Source organism: Zonotrichia leucophrys, chromosome 4, assembly GCF_028769735.1.
Source record: "Zonotrichia leucophrys gambelii isolate GWCS_2022_RI chromosome 4, RI_Zleu_2.0, whole genome shotgun sequence".
Lineage (NCBI taxonomy): Eukaryota > Metazoa > Chordata > Aves > Passeriformes > Passerellidae > Zonotrichia > Zonotrichia leucophrys.
In genome coordinates this window covers 32,839,747-32,858,849 of record NC_088173.1, presented here as the reverse complement: position 1 = coordinate 32,858,849, position 19,103 = coordinate 32,839,747, and the positions used below count along the sequence as shown (strand labels likewise).

Here is a 19,103-nt window from a genome sequence, read left to right as displayed (position 1 = left end):
AAAGAAAAGCAGAGGACTGCTTGTTTCTTCACTACCCTTACAATAGTATCATTTGTGCCTTTCATTTTGTAAATGCATTTCTCAAACTCCATAAAAGCTTATGTCTGTTCTCCAGCTCTAAAACCCTGAGTACACATGGAAGTGTGCAGCGTATACATTTCTGAAAATGTCAAGGTTTTATTTGTGTCATACTTTTATAAGGAGGATGTGAACATGACCTTTGGAGTGCTTCAGATTGGCAGAATCCACTGATTTAGACCACTGTTTAATTTCAATGTAGAAACAAATTTTGCTTATGCAGTACTCTAGTTTAAATTCCTACACATGTTGTATTGAATGCATGTTCTTGTTTAACATGTTAGTAATGATGTATGATCTATTGCACTCACTGTGGAATTTTTTGAGTAGGTATGTCATTTTCTCCTGCCTCTATTCATATACTGATGTTCTTGGCTTCAGCTTTTGTATCTAAAACAAAAAAATGCCTTCACAGATTGTATATTCTTTTACCTAACTTCTTCAACATGTTAAAATTTGTCCACTACCTCTCTAAGTTAGCCAAAACCATTCTGTGTTATTTCACAGACATTTCATAAAGTAGGTAGGACTTTCTTGGGAACTTATTGGGGGAGGAGGGGAAAATGAATGCTTTTTAATATGTTCCTTTAAGGAGGCAAGTATACACTGGACAATGATGTTAGGCAAATGCTGTTGGTTGCTTGTGCTTCAAGTTCATTTACTTGGTACTGAAAGATGGGCCTCTAAAAGCTTTTGGCATTCTTTCCCCAGCTCCTGTCAGTGGATGGACATCAAACAGTATTAAGTCACCTGGAACAACTGCCTCGAGTGAAAAAGCTGCACCAACACCTCAGCTGAATGAGCAGGACACGCTGGTTCAGCGGGCGGAGCATATTCCAGCAGGGAAGCGCACTCCCATGTGTGCACACTGCAACCAGGTCATCAGGTGGGGATTGCTTGCTGGGGCTCTTTTGGGGAGTGCAGAACTGCCTCTCTGGTCACGCCCGGAGAGTGGTCATGAATGAGTGAAATCCAGCTGGCCACTGGTCACCAGGATTTCTCCCCAGGCTCAGTATTGGAGCACGTGCTGCTTAATATCTTAATCAATGGTCCAGACTGGGACCAAGGGCACACAGAGTCACACTTGCAGGTGACTAAGTCGGGCAGGAGTGTTGCCCTGTTGGAGTGTGGGAAGGCCCTGCCAAGGGATCTGGACAGGCTGCATCAATGAGCTGAGGTCAGTTTTATGAGGGTCAGTAAAGCAAAGCCCTGTGTCTTTCATTTGGGTCACAACAACCCCAGGCATCACCACAGGCTGGGACAGAGTGGCTGGAAAGCTGCCTGGCCGAAAAGGACCTGGGAATGCTAATCAGCAGCAGCTAAACATGAGCCATCAGCATGCCCAGGTGGCCAAGAATGCCGATGGCATCCTGGCCTGTATCAGCAACGGTGTGGCCAGCAGGACCAGGGCAGTGATTGTCTGCCTGTATTCAGCACTGGAGACCACACCTCAAATCCTGTGTCCAGTTCTGGGCAGCTCACTGCAAGAAGGACATTGAGGTGCTGGAGCATGTCCAGGGAGGGGCAACAGAACTGGGGCAGGGTCTGCAGCACAAATCCTGTGAGGAGCCACTGAGGGAGCTGGGGGTGTTCAGCCTCTACAGCTGCCTGAAAGGAGCTTGCAGTGATCTGGAGGTTGGTCCAAAGGAAGTCAGCAGGTTTATAGTCAGGTCAGCAGTCAATAGTACTTTTTATCATTCTTTTATCATTATGGAAATAATGTTCCTCATGTGATAGGACATAGCCACAAGATGTGAGGGGAAGTTTAGATTGGACAGCAGGAAATTTTTTTTCACCAATAGGGTTGTCCAGCACTCGAACAGGCTGCCCAGGGAGGTCTTGGAGTCACTATCCTGGAGGTGTTTAAAAGATGTGTAGATGTGGCACTTAGGAACATGGCTCAGTGGTGGACTTGGCAGTGCTGAGTGAACAGTTGTACTGTATGAACTTACAGCTCTTTTCCAACCTAAATCATTCTAGGATTCTGTTCATCCTGCAGCCTCTCTCACAGCAGGGCTTTGTTTTGCTTTTTGCAATCGGGTTTTGATTCTTTGGCCACAAGTGGTTTAAGGCTTCATTTTGGTTAATGCAGAACACTGTTTTCATGTGTGGTTTATCTAACAAAACCAAGAATGAAACTACTTTGGAGGAAAAATGCTGTGAACTGCTCACAATCACAGTCCTACAGTCCATTTTACAGAGAACCAGAAAGCTGGATGGAATGGAGTAAATGTAAGATCAAAGAAAAGTAAGCAAGTTAGTTTTCATTTCACTCTTTGCAATAGAATTGGGACTATTAGCTGGTTGGAAACCAAACAGAGAGCATAGCCTTAGAAAGACTAATGTTGATTTCTAAAGTGTAGTTTCTAACTGAGAAGAAGGAAAGTAACATCCATAGAAAAAAATCAAGTGATATTTTAACAATTACTAGGACTGGGTTGATAATAATTTACTGTATTGCTGGATTTCAAGTTCTCTGATGGGCTCCCTGGCCTTTGGACATTATGGTAGCTATTGTCCTTGACTTGTATGACATGGGTACGACACAAACACATGTTTGCCAATAGAGATTAAGTTAAATAAGTTCTGCTGATCTCATAAGATATGTTACCATTAGCCAGAATTTTGTATGGAAGAAGAATTGAATCTGGATTGCATTGTTCAGTCAGTGATTTCTGACAATTAGTCATGATTGTCTCATTCAGGGAGTTGTAATTGCTTGTATTGCCAATGTGCAAATCATCCTCGTTTTCATCCACCTTGCATTTTATTTTCCCTAAAATAGAAATCTCATAGGATTATTGAAAAAAATGCATTCTTCCAAAGTGTTTTCTTCTTGCTTATTCAGTCATTTGTATTGTTAAACTATAAGGGGAAAGTAATTTTTTTAATAGTAATTTTATATTTATTTATATATATCCCATGTTTTCAGTGGACAAAATAAGAGAGCCTGCATTATGTTTTACCAAGATTAAAGAAAGAGATTTTTATTGATTGGAAAGTTCTGAAAAATGAGGAACTCCATGAGCTGTCTAATTTTCATTCATTATAATAGAAAATCAGCCTTTCCACCATGGGTTTTTGTAGCCTCTTGAGCCCTGGCTTGTTGCATTCTACATCAGAACCAGCCAATGCAATCACTTGGTCTTTAGGGGTGAACTGAGTCCAGCTTGTTGCTTCCATGAGATTTCTGTTGTGGTCGCTCACTACCAGTTCAGGGTTAATTTTACAAGACTCTTTACTAATGGATCTGCGATGTTTTGGAAAAGTTATTACTACTTCCACTGGATACATCAAGGAAATAAAATAAAAATATATGAACCTAACCCCCATGAAGCAATAGAAAATACTTATACACATTCCCAACACAAGGTGCACCTTATGCATCTTAATCTAATTTTTTTACTTCATTGAAAAATCAAAGATTAATATCAGAAAAAGTATATTTATTCTTGGGGTCAGATTCATCTGATTCCTTGAACAGTTTGGCTCATATAATAATTCTATCTGTCTTTAGTGTTCTATCCTTTTTGTTCTCTGGGGTTTGGATTTGTGTCCAGTAAATAACATGCAAGAAACTATTCCTTTTTTTTTTTTTGTGCTGTTATTTTAGTTTTAAACCAAACACAAAGTGCACTATATGCTGCATCTTTCATACAATAGGTTTCCTTGCCTTTTACAGCAGTCGTGGTTTATCAGGGAGTGCTGGTGCTCTGTGCTGTGGGGTCTCAGTCCTGAGCATTTCCCCTCTCCTCTTGGTCCTTAAATCACTTTCTGCTGCTCCCCACTCCCCCATTTGGATCACAAAAAAGAGATGAGCTGCTGCCCTCCAGGTAGGGCAGTCTGTTGGTCTGTGGAGCAACATTTACTCCTTAGTGGATAGTGAGGGCAAACTGCAGAGGCCCCACTTGACTGTACTTAAGCCATTGTCACCTCTTGTAAGTGACACCTTTTCATGAATACTAATTGGTACCCACATCTGACTATTTTGTAATTTGCTGTTGGTGTTTAAATCCTTATATTTCTTCATATGTTAAATGCCTGCTCAATTATTAAAAGCAAGTGTTCCAAGATGAGTTGATGTGCATTAATCAATGCCAAATATGCCTCACGTTCACAGCATACAGTGGATGTGGGAGACTGCAATGGCATTTTGAGTTCAAGTTTTAGCATAATTACACTTCGTGCCCTCAGTGGTAGCTTTACCTATGAAAAGGTAGGAGGAGGATCAAATGGCATTGCATTGTACATCTGTTTTGAAGCCAAAATGCATTCTGGAGTTGGTTACTTTACACTCAGGCATAGAATAACCATGGCTGGATGAGGCAAAACCTTTCTTAGAGATACCTTATAACTTTTTAATATATCTTCAATTATTCACACAGTGATTGTCTGAAGGTTCCAGTTTTTTCCAAAGCTTCATTAAGTAAGCTTTTCTTTCCGTGTCTAAAAGAATCAAAGCTGGAGGCAAACTGAATTTCTCTTGATCTACTTGCTGTGACGGTCTGGCAGACTTCTGGCATTTCCTGATGAAGACTTCTGGTTCCCAGACAGCCTTACCAAGTTCTGCACTGCAGAGTTGGCTCTTTCTTTGAAGTCCAAATGTGTTTTCTCTGGATTGCCATTGAGAACATACCCTTTGGCATGGCTGCTGTGAATCATGACTTGGCTTTGTCACCTTTTCATAAATCCTAATTGTTTTTAAAGGCAAAAAGCACAAAGGAAAAAGTATAAATGGTGCTTCCCTTCAGCATCTCCTGTACACAAATTGTATACTGTGGCATTTTCAGGGGAGGAGGAGAAGAAACTTCCAAGAATGTAGAACTGCTGTATGGTTAACTGTGAACTGATTGGCCTTCCTAGCAGATGTGGAAAGCCTTTTTGATCTCTCTACCACCAAATTTCAGTTCTGGCTTACTATCATAATACAAGCCACATGAGAAACTAAATTACTGGTGTACTAATAAAATACATCATGATCATACTGATGAAGTTATATTCAGTTATGAGCATTAAGTAATTGAAATTGCACTTATGTTTTCATGTTGCTCACTTCTCCTTTCACTTTGCCCCAGTATCATTGTTACATGCAGAACCCAGATGTCTGAGGTGACTACTAAAATAATGTAACTTTAGAGCATTAGAGTCTGCAAATACTCCTGTAAATCAATCAGAATTTCTTTCCAAAAAATAATAAATAAATGACTAGTTTGTTTTCATCTCTGAGTTCTGTTCACGTGGTAATGCCACGTGATGCATTGGTGGTAATGCCAGAAATTTGTTCAGAAATGCTCAGAATGTCAGAGTAGCCTGGGGTAGAGGCACATTCATGGCCAGCTGTTGCCAGTTTGGTCATCCCACATCCCATTTGGACAGTAGAAACATGCGTTTTTAGCACTGCTTTTACAAACATGTTCTAGTTGATGGAGGCATGTGGGATTTTTATTGGTTTTGGTATTAAATGGGGAAGAAGTGAAGGATGAAGAATCTGCAGCCATGTTCCTAGCATTGCATCCCCCTAGCTACTTCTGTCCCATTGCGTGAGAGTGGGCATCCTGCCCCTTACTCAAATTGGGGCTTTAAAGTCCTTTTCAAGTTAATGGAGGAAATAAATACCTTTCATTACTGGAAGCTATCATTTTGATGGCAAAATTATGCAGAGACTGGGAACACCTCCAAGTTCTGAATGTCATGTTTTAGTGTATTTTACATGGCAGGTATTTTTTTTTCTTTTTCTTCTTTTTTTTTTTTTTTTCTTCCATGTGCTTTGGACAGCTTTTAAGTTGCAGGAATCATTAAGCAAGCCGCAGTATCAGCTTGACATGTTTAAACTGCGGCCTGATTGAAAGTAAAATTGTATTTAGAAAGTGTTCCTCTGGACATGTGTGCACAGGGAGCCAGTGCACTAATGGAACACCTCTCAGACATTGTGCAGGGCACAGCCCCAGCTGTCTGGGGGCTCTGGGAGAGGGAGCTCCATAGGTGTGCTCTCAGGCTGTTCCTGGTCCGTCTGCGCTCCTGAGCACTGTCCTGAGTGGCTGACCTCAACATGTCAGGGCTGTAAACTCTGGAGAGCTAAATGCAGCAGATGTAAAAATTCCTTCTCCTCCTGTTGCTGGCACGCCTGCTTCCCATTGCAGAGCCGAGCCTGTCATTGCAGTGCAGATGGTCAGAAACTCAATCCTACCTGGAGCCGGGAGAGCGTCTTTGGTGTCAGCCCCGTGTTAATGAATCTGTTAAATTAGCCTGTGCTGACACGGCGCTCTGAGGGCACTTTGTTGTACATAAGGGCTTGTATTGTTTGATCAGTACATAGCTGAGAGGGCATTGATGTAAAAAGGTGCTTGTAGAGCAGTGGGAGGGTATCGGGTTAGGTCAGTGTTTGCGCTCTCAGGCATCCGCTGGGAGAGGGGCTGGAGAGCTGCACTCAGCCCCAGCTCCCGCCTTAAAGCTTCTCTTCAGGAGCCCTTTTCCACTCTGTTCCCTCCAATAAACAGGGGGGAATAAAAGAAACTGGCCCAGACCAAGTATGTTCATCATCTTATAAGGTCTTTGGGTTATCCTAAATCTTTTAGTCTATCCTAAGTCTGTTTGAGTCCCTTGTCTCGGACTTCTTATCCTGCTGAAAATACGTAGCATTGCCAGAGAAAATGTAGAAGAGAAATTACAGTCTTTACACTTTATCCTTGATGAAATTGCCCTCTGTTCTCAGCCCATTTATATTTCCATTTTAGAGTCAACAAAAGCAAATTTCAAGGTGGATTGGGGGGGGGATGGTTTTGGGTTTTTTTTCTTGTTTGTTTGGTGTTTTTTTTTCTTTATTGCTGTTCCTATATTCATATGAAAATCTTACACAAAAATGTTCTTGTACCTTACTTGATTTCCAAAAAAATGTTTAGCAGCAGGTGGTCATATTAGTACCTTTCAGGTTTTTTTAAGTGCAGCATTAAATCAGGAAAAAAAAAAGTAAGAATTACATCTTTTCACTACTTGAAAGAATTACATCTTTATTAGTGTGTTGGAAAAACAGGAAAACTGGTGAGAGAGATGAACCACAAAGTTCATCTGAAACCTAAATTCTGGAAAGTTGAGTGTTGTTAGGACCTTGGAGGCACCTCTTTAAAGTAAATATGTTCACTAAAGAGATTAACATTCTGAATATATTTTCAGATGAATATAGAGACAATGATATATACCTGGGATTCATGAGTTACAAACTGAGAATTTTTTGTTGGCTGAAAAATGGATAAATTTCTTTTCTTATTAACTGCATTGCATTAACCAGACAAATAGTGTTAAAAGTATAGTTTTTTTGCATTTGCAAATGATAGAGGAAGCTGCGTGTTTGGGAAAAAAAATGGACCTATTTTAGTACAAAAAATATCCTACTATAACTAGGATGGATTATCCTGTAGGAAACTTGTTGGATAAGAACAGTGATTGAACTTTTGTCTCAGAAGAAACTGTTGTTACCTGCTCTTGGTCGGGTCAAGTCTACTTATATTTGTAGTCTCAATACAAAGGCAGACTATAGGGGAGCTGATTGTGTCACTGAGTCAAATATTTCTCTGCAATAGATGGAATTGGGAACATGGAAAACATTCTTCTTCTTCACTTTCCTGGCAGACATTTCAGCACTGTATTTAATGTACTTCTTAAATAAGATTTCTGAAATGCAGTGAAGTGAAAAGAATTTGTGTTTATTGTGGGCAGGCATTTCTAGGAGAGTGTTCAATGGAGATGGATACCATCAACACTTGGAGCTTTCTTAGAGCCTGAAGGAGAAAAGAGGGATGGAGCAATGTATGTGTGTGAACAGTGTAGTAATGGCACAGAGCTATTGCAGATAAATCTATTAACAGCTTTTGCAGAAGCCAGCCCAGGTGCTTTTGCTGACAGTATCTCTTCTTTCTAATCAGAGGACCCTTCTTGGTGGCTTTGGGAAAGTCATGGCATCCAGAGGAGTTTAATTGTGCCCATTGCAAAACCTCCATGGCATACATAGGATTTGTGGAAGAGAAAGGCATGCTGTATTGTGAGGTCTGCTATGAGAAGTTCTTTGCCCCTGAGTGTTCAAAGTGCCAGAGGAAGATCCTTGGGGTAAGTGACCAGCAAGTGGCCTGTTCTTTGGTGGGAGCAATAATCACAGTGTTCAGTGTTTCTCTGCTATGGAATTCCATTTTACCTGGCTCAGTCTGCATTCTTTCAAATATACTTTTGACACACCTTTTCTATTCTCATTACATACAAAATACACCTTTGGATCTTCTAATGTTGAACCTTTTCAATGTCTTTGAGAGAAGGTGCTGTATGCTCCTTGGCTCTCCTAAGCTCAGCTCCTGTTTTTGTGAAGCTGTTCAGTACCAAATTTTCCTGAGCAACTTGCTTTTAATTGGCAGCTTTTTACAGAATGGGAAGTGGGGAAGGGAAGTAAAAGGAAAAAATCCTCCTTAGGTGAACTGAGCATTAAGAACACACTGCTTGCTAGATCAGAAGTGCTGAAATAATTCCAGTGTTAATGTAGATGGAAAGACGTGTTCTCCTACTGGGTTCTGATATTGCTCATTTGAGCCTGCCAGCTGATCGGCTGCTGTTTTGCTGCAGACAGCAATGTGTCTGCATTCTTGTCTGACTGGGGTCATGCAGGACTCTGGCAGCACAATTCTCAAGTCATATTTGGCACTATAGCATCTTCCAAAACAGCATAGAGCAGTCATAATTTTCTTTGTAATATCTTCTGATTAACTCTTCACTGACTTCAAGAGAAGGGAGAGATGCTGCTTTTCTTATTTCAGGGGCCCATTATGGGTGAGATCCTGATTAAAATTAAGAATTTGAACAAATGAGTTGTTAAAATATATCCAACTCTGTGTCAAACCTTCCGAAGACCCCAAAGGATTGCTCATGAAAAATAAGGAGATGTACCATAAATAAAGCACCTCATTAAGTTTAATATCGCAGAACTTGTGTGCACAACCCATTTTCAAAGTTGCAGCAGGAAACGAAGTATTCTTGAAATGAATCAAGTGTGGAGGCATGGCTACCACAGTTCTAGTCATCACATCGAAATAATGTGTTCCTAACACTTTTTCTAATCCCCACAGGAAGTAATAAATGCTTTGAAACAAACTTGGCACGTTTCCTGCTTCGTGTGTGTGGCCTGTCATAACCCCATCCGCAATAATGTTTTTCACTTAGAAGATGGTGATCCCTACTGTGAGACGGGTAAGAAGCAACACAACCAAAGTTTACTGCAGCTGTGCAGGAAAGCAGAACTCAGTAAGGTTGGGAAAAAAAAATAATTCCCTTTTCTCAAGCTACACATTAGAAACACCCCAGCAATTCCATGTAACTTTGATATGTCAATTGAAAGCAATAACTGCTGCTGTAGACCTTTTAGTTTGCAGCGGGAGGAATTGGTGAGGATTCCTTCATCAGCTTCAGCAGCAGCAGGCTTCTTGTCACTGATTTTTACTTATTCCTGTTAAGTCCTCAGCTGGTGTATCAGTGATACATCAAAGTGTTAGTTTTAGGGTGACTTTCTGGTTGGCTTTAAAGTAATCTGAATTTATGTGAATCTGCTTACTTACCAAACACAAGCAAATGCCAGTGGAGTAATGTGGTTTTCTCTGAATAGCCTTATTCACAGCCTGAGGGGCTTCCAAGAGTAAGCAGTCTGTCCAGATAGTTTTTTGCAGGATCAAGGATAAATAACTGTCAGGGGAAAAATACAGTGATACAATTAGAGCACTTGAAAGCCTGATGGATGAGCAATGTTACATGAACAATGTGGCCTAGAAGTTCAGAGAATTTCTGGTTTGGTTTTTAGCACTTCCAGCTAATCATAACATTTTTTATAAAATCATAAAGTAGTTTGGGTTGGAAGGGACCTTAAAGATCATCTGGTTCCAACCCCTCTGCCAACGCCTCCTACTAGAGCATGCTGTTTAAAGCCCCATCCAGCTGGCCTTGAACATCTCCAGGAATAAGGAATCCATAGCTGCTCTGGGCAACCTGTTCCAGTGCCTTACCACCCTCACAGTAAAAAGTGTCTTCCTATTATCCAATATAAATGTAATCTTTCAGCTTAAAGCTATTCCCCCTTGTCCTATCACTACTTGTCCTTATAAAATGTCCCTCTACAGCTTTCCTCCAGGCCCCCTTCAGGTACTGGAAGATTCTGTAAGGTCTGCCTGGAGCCTTCTCCTGGGCTGAGCAACCACAATTCTTTGAGCATTTCCTCAAAGGAGAAGTGCTCCATTCCTCTGAGCATTTGTGTCACCTTCTCTGCACTTGCTCCAGCAGGTCCACACCCATCCCATCTTGGGAGCCCTATAGCTGGGTGTAGGACTTCCAGTGAAGTAGATGGTTCAGAATCCCTCCCTTGCCTGCTGGCCGCTCCTCTTGTGGTGTAGCCCAGGATACAGGTGGCTTTCTGGGCTGTGAGTGGACATTGCCAGGCCATGCTGAGCCTCTTGCCTACCTATTATTATTAGTTTGAACAGTGTCTATTTAAGTTGGTTTTCTAGTTTGCTTAAAACTTTCCATGTACCCTTCTGAGCAAGGAAAGAAATAAGCAATTTGTAAAAGAATTCCCACAAAATTGAAAAGAGACAAAATTGTAACAAAATTATCTGTTTTCACTGTGCATGCTGTGTTGGAGCTGTCAGTTGGACCCTTGTTACGGTTTTCCTTCTACTCTTAGGAATGTTGCAGTTTGTAGAAGTAGATTGTCTAGAAAAGATTTAGCATGAAATTCTAATGACCTCTTAGATTTCCTTCTGAGCTGATCCCAGAGTTGTTCACAGTGCGTGCCAGGGAGAGTGCTAGGTACTGTAAGCATGAGGGAAGTAGGCCAATTTATCCAAAATTTCTCTTGTAAGAGCTGCTTAATGAGATGTTGGCTGATACAAAAGGACACAGTAGGTTATTGCTAACTTGGAGACAAATGTAGGGTAGGGTGTTGCTCCTATTGAATTTGTGGAGCAGCAGAGGAAACGGGTATATGAGTGGCATCCTCCAGAGTGACAGCACGGTGAAATTTCATCCTGAAGCCATGTGAAGCCCCTAATCCTGAAACCATTTGATGATTCAAAAATAGTACTGGAGGAATCAATAACTCCCCTTTGGGTGGAAAGCTCATGACAGGATTTGTTCTCTTAAGGTTCAATTCTTGTTCCTGCCACCAAGTGACCCACATGTTGTGCAGTTCATTGATTTGTGCTACTGTTACAATTCCTGTGCAAAATGTGCCTTTTTCTATACTGTGAGCAGGAAAAACTGTGGTAAGATGTCAAGTATACTACACTTCTTGTAAAGTTTATTTCTGAGATAAAAAGTTTCTAGTGCAAGTTAATGCAGACACAATCTGTGAGGTGTTATTGGCAGTGATACTTTGTAATGGCTCTGGCTCACTAACTAGATGTTAATTTGAGTTATATTAATTTTTCAAAGACTTTCAGTCCAGCTGGAGTTATGAGTCTCTGACTAATTTTAAAGAAATAAGGAGTAAATGTCACTGCCAACTTTCCTTCTTCTCAGTGCAAAGGAGAGTTCTAATTTTAAATCTGTATTTGAAATTATAACAGCATCAGCTATTAGTATTAAAGCGGGATTAATCTGCAGAATGTTCTGGGTTTAGATGTTGAGGCTAAAATTAAAAGTCTGGATATCTACAACTTTGAACATTTTTTAAGTGCAGGGTTAGTAGCTAATTTTGAAAATGCTGTGTGCAGGAAGCGCTGATATGTGACTGTGTAAGAAGTCTGCCTTGGAAGGCTTCTGTGGTATCGCAATTCAAGCATGTAAAAGAAAGCTGATGCCCTTCATTTTGCCTTATCTACTGCCCTTTCTTCAGAAGAAAAGCCAATAAACTTATCAACACAACCACAGGCCAACTAACAAAAGGTTTTAACTGCTGGCACCAGGAAAATATCAGTAAGATTCTGTATGACCACAAATGTAAAGAGCTGAAGGAGTACAGTCATGAGACTGTTCCCTTCAGGGGTTTTGCACAGGTCTGTCCTGCCATTTGGTGTTTTTATTTGTCATTCATTTTAAACACTTAAAAATTCATTCCTATAGCATGGATTAATGGAGGTGATCAGTAAAGCAGTTGCTTGCCACTGGCAGCTATCAAGGGCTTTGCTATTCCAGAGCACTTGTGTTCCCCAACCTGTTGAGATGTCTCCTGTGATGATTCATTTTCAGGGAGGTCATCACACTAAACACTATCTTAGGAAACAAAACCAGGACTTTTCTCTTGGGCTTGGTACATCTGATGGTCCTCTCTGGGCTCTGCTGCAGTAAGCATTAGAGCTTCAGCAGATGTGTACAGTCTAGGTGAGAAACAAAATCCACTTCTACCCAGCTTCCCACCCTTATAATTCTCCTTTGAAAATGACCCCTGGCATCTAATTTCCATGGTAGATGGAGTCCAGAGCTTCGTTATGGCTGTTACTTTGACTGTAGTTCATCTTGTGAAGATGTAATGTTGCATTATGTGTTTGCCAGGGTAGTGTGAGGGTCCCAAATTCTCTCATGTTATAGCACTAATGCCACAGCTATCTCTGCAGGAATAAAACATTTGCTTCCTAGAATGCAAGTTCAAGGGGTGTTTGATAGTTGAAATAAGTGAAAAAGACCAGACAACTTGGGCAAAGGAAAATGAATGGTTCAATGCCATTTGTTTTAGTCCCAGCTCCCTGAGATTGCTGGAGAAGGTTCTTCACAGTAATGAAGATGAAGGGTTTGTTGGTTTGTTTTGTTGGTTTTTTTAAAAGTTATGTAACATACTTTAGTGACTTGAAAGGTATTCTGACTTGATCCAAATTTCTGCACTCTAATTAGGACAGAAGGCTAATGATTACATGGTTTTGAGTGGTGCAGTCTGGGGCAAAAATTGTACCAGAATGTAGGTCAGAGTTCATTACTCTCTGAGAAGCTCTGTAGTGTGAACAGCTGGGGTGTGGTTTCAAAGCAGAGTTGGAGAGAATGTAAGGAACATGTAGAGTTCACATGGGTGCTCTCAAGGAGTGCATTTCCCCCACTCCAGCCCTCTGTTGAGCTCAAGGAAATGAAGCACCAGGAAGATGGAAGCATTGCCCACTTGAAAGGAAGAGGAAGAGAACTGAATTAGTAAGTCCACATCCCAGGCTTTTGATCTAGGAGCTCTTTATTCAGTAGACTCAGTCTAATAAACTTCAGCAAGTTCAAATCTATTGCCAATGAAAGAGCAAAGATGTCGAGGGGTCAGTCCTGCTTTTCTGCATATGCTTTAAAAGCTGTTTGTATCTCTTTGCAGATTACTATGCCCTCTTTGGTACCATGTGCCGTGGCTGTGAATTCCCCATTGAAGCTGGAGACAGGTTTCTTGAAGCCCTGGGCCACACTTGGCATGACACCTGCTTTGTATGCTCAGTAAGTGAAGCTGGTCTGCCTTCAAACAAACCCTGGCAGCAGTGCTAACCTGACCCATGTGGGAGCTAACAGCTCTAACCTCCCTCAGTCCCCTGAGCCCAAACAAAGAGTGTTTTCCCAGTTATTTGGAAGGTGTGTTGCTATTGTAAGCCTTTGGCACGGGTGTGAGCGAAGGTGTCCTGGATTGCAGCCCTGTGTCCCAACGTTTAACCCTCAGCATTTACTTCCTCAGAGTAAGTGTTGAAGGTTCTAAGGGACTGGGCTGTGTTTCCAAATAGTGAGAGTGCTTTTGACATAAGGACACTGTAGCCAAGGTATTTCTTGCTAATATTGTATGGCCAAAAAAAAAAACCTTAAAGAGAAGTCCCAGTATTAATGATTGGGGTTTTTTTCTTAAATTCTGAATCTAACTCTGCTCCCACTTAAGCATCTCTTGTCTAAAGAAAGGTTATGCTTACACCAACCACTAGTATTACATAAAAAGAGGATCCCTAAAAGAAAAGGTAATTCTTACTCTGAATATATTTGTGCATAGAACAATACCATGACTTGGCATTCTGGATGGTTACGATGTAATTAATCCATCTGAATAGAGTGTTCTTTTGTTTCTTACCCCATTTCAGGTATGTAGTGACAGTTTGGAGGGCCAGACTTTCTTCTCCAAGAAGGACAAGCCACTGTGCAAGAAACATGCCCACTCTATCAACATCTGAATCTTGGCGTTCGTCTTGTGTAACAAATGTACTGAGCAGAAAGGTTAAAATGTCCGCGTTCAATAATTGGTTAAAATTATTTATGCCACATTTTTCTAAAATGTAAAAGTGATGTGAAAACTTGCAGAAAGGATTGTACACTAATTTTGTACACTAATTTTTCAGAGTGTTTATCATTTATGATTTTGCTTCATAAAAAGAAAGGTATCAGGAATTGCACCCAAGCCAAACAATTAGTGTGTCTTTATCTCTGTGCTTCACTCATTATTGTATTTCATGATTTTATGACCACATTTATCTCTGTTTCATTATAAGAAGTGAAGCATCTATAAAAGTAAATATCTGATATTAGAGGTCTCAGTCTTGCTGCTATTCAAGAAATAAAAGGAGTTTGGATTCAGCAATCCCCATTACTTTATTTCAGCGATGTTTTTAAAGTGTGTCCAGTAATATTGCAGCTAAACTCCATTAAAAATAACTCAAAGTAAAGATAAGATTACACAAAATATATAGTTCCAAAACTTTTTTTTTAATCTGATATTTGTATTCAGAAAGTTTCCTACACAATTAGATGTAGCTGTGCCTTTGCACTTAAATTTCTGATGGGTTTGCAAGAGACAGAGGTTTTTACAAAGCATTTAAGTGGCTATGCTGGTAAAAAAGAATATTTAGAAGATGCCACTTAAAACATAAATGGGATACTTTTCTGTAACTCATGTACTACCAGAACACTAGCAAAAATCCCTTGCTGCTGAGAGTGTGTTTGATAGAATGAAAATGTCAGATCAAATCTTAAGGGACAGGGATTTCAACTCTTCTGTTTGTAGTTCAGGTTTTAGGTAGCTTTAAGTGCCTTGTGAAGGGGAAATTGTGCTGAATCTGCACGTAACAACGTTTTGAATCCAGAATGTGAGATTCTGGTGTTGAATGAGGGAAACTGCTGAAGTGCAACTGAGGACATTGGTTTTTTTCTCAGTACATTCTTTACCATGTAGCTCATGAATATGTATATTGGTGATGTGCCAGGTGGCATACTGAAAACTTAACTTGCTCAGCTGTTAGGATTTTTATTAGTTAAGGATTTATTTTTCACTTTTCTTCCAGATGTAGGGAATGTATTGTTAAATGATATTCCATTGGTTTAAGCAGCCCAGTACCTCTCAGATCTTGCAAGGGAGCAGAGAGACAATGCTGTCATTATGCATTTGCCACTAGCCAGATCAGCTGATTCTGTGGCTTGATAGGAATTTTGCATCCACACAGAGAGGCAGTGCCAGAGCAGTGCACCAGCTCAGTCCCCCTTAGCCTCAAATTAGGGCTTAACTGGTTTAATTGGAGCAATTGCAGGCAGCCAGGGAGGAGGTGTGCTCCTCTGCACAGGGGGAATTTGCTTCTGCAGAATTGCACAACAGTGAAGGGAGCTCTCTCAGGACCAGAGCAGATACCTGAAGGAAACTGAATTTACATGCTGTTTGATTCAACGGGGTTGTCAGAGCTGAATTGTTAGTCTTTAGTGCTCTTTCTAGTAGTAGACGTTAAAAATAACCATTTACTGGTTTTGCTGTTGTGGGGTGGGTTTTTTTACTGATTAAAGGGATAGTTTTATCCATAAAACTGTGGATAAAAAAGTAAAAAAAAAAAATTGCTATGGTTGAGTAAAGCAATTGTAATGAGGAGCATCAGCAAAAGAGGAGGAAAGAAAACCAAACTTGCTGTACTGAAATATGAAAAAATTTTTTGGGTTTTTATTAATTCAGTGAGACAGGTTCACATTGTGGGGCTGTTTCACTTTATTTCCTGAAGTTGTTTTTATTCAATATTACCACGTTTCTTTTTTAACTTCTAGTGGTACAGAAGAAATTTGGTAAATTTGGTGAATGTTGGTAAATAAGAAATTTGGTGGTACGGTATAAAGCTGTTTAAAATGTTTACACTCTCGTAGATCTACCCTTTTGTGAGTTTGGCTGAAAAACAGAAGGGTGGAAGGAGACTGGGCAAGACACAGTAACATATAATCCAGGTTGCTTTTAAAATTAGGTGGAATGTGGAGAAATGAGACCTATGGACTAGGTTTCAGTGGAGCTTTATTGCACATGTGTGAGGAAAGAGGGGGAAATGCACAGGGAAAGGCGTTCCATAATTTTTGTGATTCAAACCTTGCAATTTTAACGTGGGATAAAAACTTCTCAGTTTGTCATTGTCCTTAAAATCCAGTTAAATTTTTTTTTTTAACCTCATAATTTTAATTGGAATTTTATTTTTAATCCATATGCTCTAGGGTTTCAAATTTTGCAGTTGTTAATGAATTTGAGGACAAAAGCCTGAAAGGCTCCAATAGAACTGCTTCATTTAGCTGCTTTGCCTTTTAATTTCTGCTTTTATCTATTTGTTTAAAATTTTAAAGGAAGCATAGAATCACTGATAGATAATGAATATTTAATGGCTTTACCAAATTATATAAATCAATTAAAAGGAACATAATTTTTATCATTATTTTAATAAGTGAGATTTTAGTAGAGCACTTTATAATAACGCCATATATCTCACTGAATATTTATTACCTTTTTTGTTGTTGTTGTTTAGAACTATTTCATCCTGTTATTATTTTTATTTTAAGCCTGCCTTTACCTCTAGAATCTTTTGGGGTCTGAGTGTATGTGTTTAAATATACTTCTTTCTACATGCACATGTATGCACATGCATGGAGAGACATGATTGTAAATGTGCATTTGAATGCAGACTTGACATAGCAAGAAATCATTTGGGGATTTAGTGAGATTCCCAACTGCTTTTCACACAACACACATACAGCATCCATGTTATGAGGGAATGTTACAGAGTCAGGACAGATATATTAGTTACCTAACTACTGTAGATCTTTGCATGCATTTTCACTCAGTCATTGTTTTTCTTCCAGAACTGCCTGTGAGAGAATTTGGCTTAACTCTGTTTGGAGGTAGAATGTCTTTATAAGTGAATAATTCATCCATGATGACAGTTTCAGTATGTTGTAATGAAGCAATTCAGGATTACATGTAAATATAAATGCTTAATATAACAATGTCATAAACATAAAAGCAGGAGTTGAGTTGTGGTTCAGTGTGTGTTGGTCTGTTAATTGTGTACTTATTTCTTCACAGAGCTACTTGCATCATCTAGCCATGCCAGCTGCTTTGCAAACATTGTTTCATGCTAAACTACCAGCTGTTAAGTCCTGGTGATTCTTTGCTTGTGTTTAATAATTTTTGGCATTAAATTTTGTCTGTTCACATTTGCGATTTTAATTACAATTGAAAAACATAACAAGCAAATAAACCCTACTCAAAACCCGAAATTCTCCGTCTTCACTTACTTTGTGGTCATTGGATACTTTTTTTTCCTGAATCACAGCCAGTAAAGGAAAACCATGATTTTACACACAGATAGCATTTGAACTCATTCTCCAGGTTTTATGGGTTTTTAAGCTTTGTTTTACAGGGAAGGACCAGGAAGTCCTGGTGACACCGAGGTGACCGTGAGCCAGTGATACTCCTCTGAGCCAGGACCACCAGCCTCCTGGGGTCCATTAGGCAGAGGATTGCAGCAGATGGGAGAAGTTATCCTTCTCTGCTCAGCCTTGGTGAGACCCATCTGGAGAGCTGATTCCAGTGCTGGTCTCACCAGTACTAGGGACATGGCTGTACTGGAGTAAAGAGTGAGGAAGGTGGTGAGGGGCATGGAGCATTTGTCATACAAGGAGAGGCTGAGAGAGCTGGGACTGCTCAGCCTGGACAAGAGGGGAGTCAGGGGAGATCTCATCAATGTCTACAAATACCTGGATAGGGGAGTCAAGAAAGAGCCAGGCTTGGTGTGTAGTGAGAGGACAACTGTGAGGATGGTAAACATTGGCACAGGTTTGCCAGAGAGACTGTGGAGCCTTTCTACTTGAAGATGCTCAAAACCTGACTGGATACAGCCCTTGGACTAGGCAAGGTCCTTTCAGCCTTGGTGAGTCTGATTCTTCATCTTCTTTCAAGATGGATGGAAAGGTATAAATACTGTGTTGAATGCTGTAAAATATGTAACAATGTAAAACTTACATCAGCCGATTACTGTTTATTTGCTGTCCTTTCTCCATTCTGCTGCCTGTCTAGAATTCTTTGCACTGTTTCTCTGGAAGGGTTTAATGTTTTTCCTAAGTGACACTGTCCAAGGAAAAATACTGCCTGCTCTGGCAAGCCTTGTCTGATACCGTACTCAGCCTTGGCATGCAGCAGTCTCTGTTTTCACCATGGGACACTGCTCTGACAGGGCAGTTCCTTCATGATATTACCAGTCTGGTAAGAATCCCTTAGCTGAGCATCCCTTAAAAAGGCAAATGCACTGTTGTATTTTTACCTTTATTTACACTGGCAAAGGAAAACACTGCACACAGCTCTATAAAATTTAGAGGCAACTTTACAGAAAACTTGCCTCCCCTTCAGTGTTTAGGCTGTGAGCGAGACAAACACAAGTCTATTTGCAAACAGTACATTAAGCTCCAGAAGCCAAATTTTTAAAGGCATGAAGTCTGCATTTGACATTTTAATGGCAAAGGTTTGGTTTCTATCAATCACAACGTCATGTAACATTAAAATGCACCGACCAACAAAAAAAAGAGATCTGTCATTCATTCATTAAGATGCTGTAATCCAGTGTAAGATTTATAGGCTTAAAACGCAATGGTGTGTTTTCACAATAAATCCACTTTCACTGCTCAGCACAGAACAAATCTCTCTGTCACTCAAAATATTTGCTGGTCAAAATGCCCTATATGAGATCTTCAAAGGGTTTCTCACAAAATTGCTTATAAATCCTTTTACCAGCAAAGGCTTAATTTAGGTTCAAGTTTTACTTTCTTGGGACGTTGGTTAA

The 19,103-nt window shown here is 40.1% G+C and overlaps 1 protein-coding gene across 4 annotated transcripts in view; it reads left to right on the top strand.

The window, feature by feature from the left end:
- The window catches only part of PDLIM5 (PDZ and LIM domain 5), a 125,694-nt gene extending 108,156 nt beyond the window's left edge, over positions 1 to 17,538 (top strand). For all 4 annotated transcript variants that reach the window (XM_064711051.1, XM_064711052.1, XM_064711049.1 and 1 more), the window contains 5 exons: positions 790 to 964; positions 7,998 to 8,178; positions 9,183 to 9,303; positions 13,382 to 13,497; positions 14,121 to 17,538. In XM_064711051.1, the coding sequence (XP_064567121.1) occupies positions 790 to 964; positions 7,998 to 8,178; positions 9,183 to 9,303; positions 13,382 to 13,497; positions 14,121 to 14,210 (683 nt within the window). In that variant the 3' untranslated portion in view covers positions 14,211 to 17,538. The remainder of the gene's footprint in view (positions 1 to 789; positions 965 to 7,997; positions 8,179 to 9,182; positions 9,304 to 13,381; positions 13,498 to 14,120) is intronic.
- Positions 17,539 to 19,103: the final 1,565 nt, after the last annotated feature.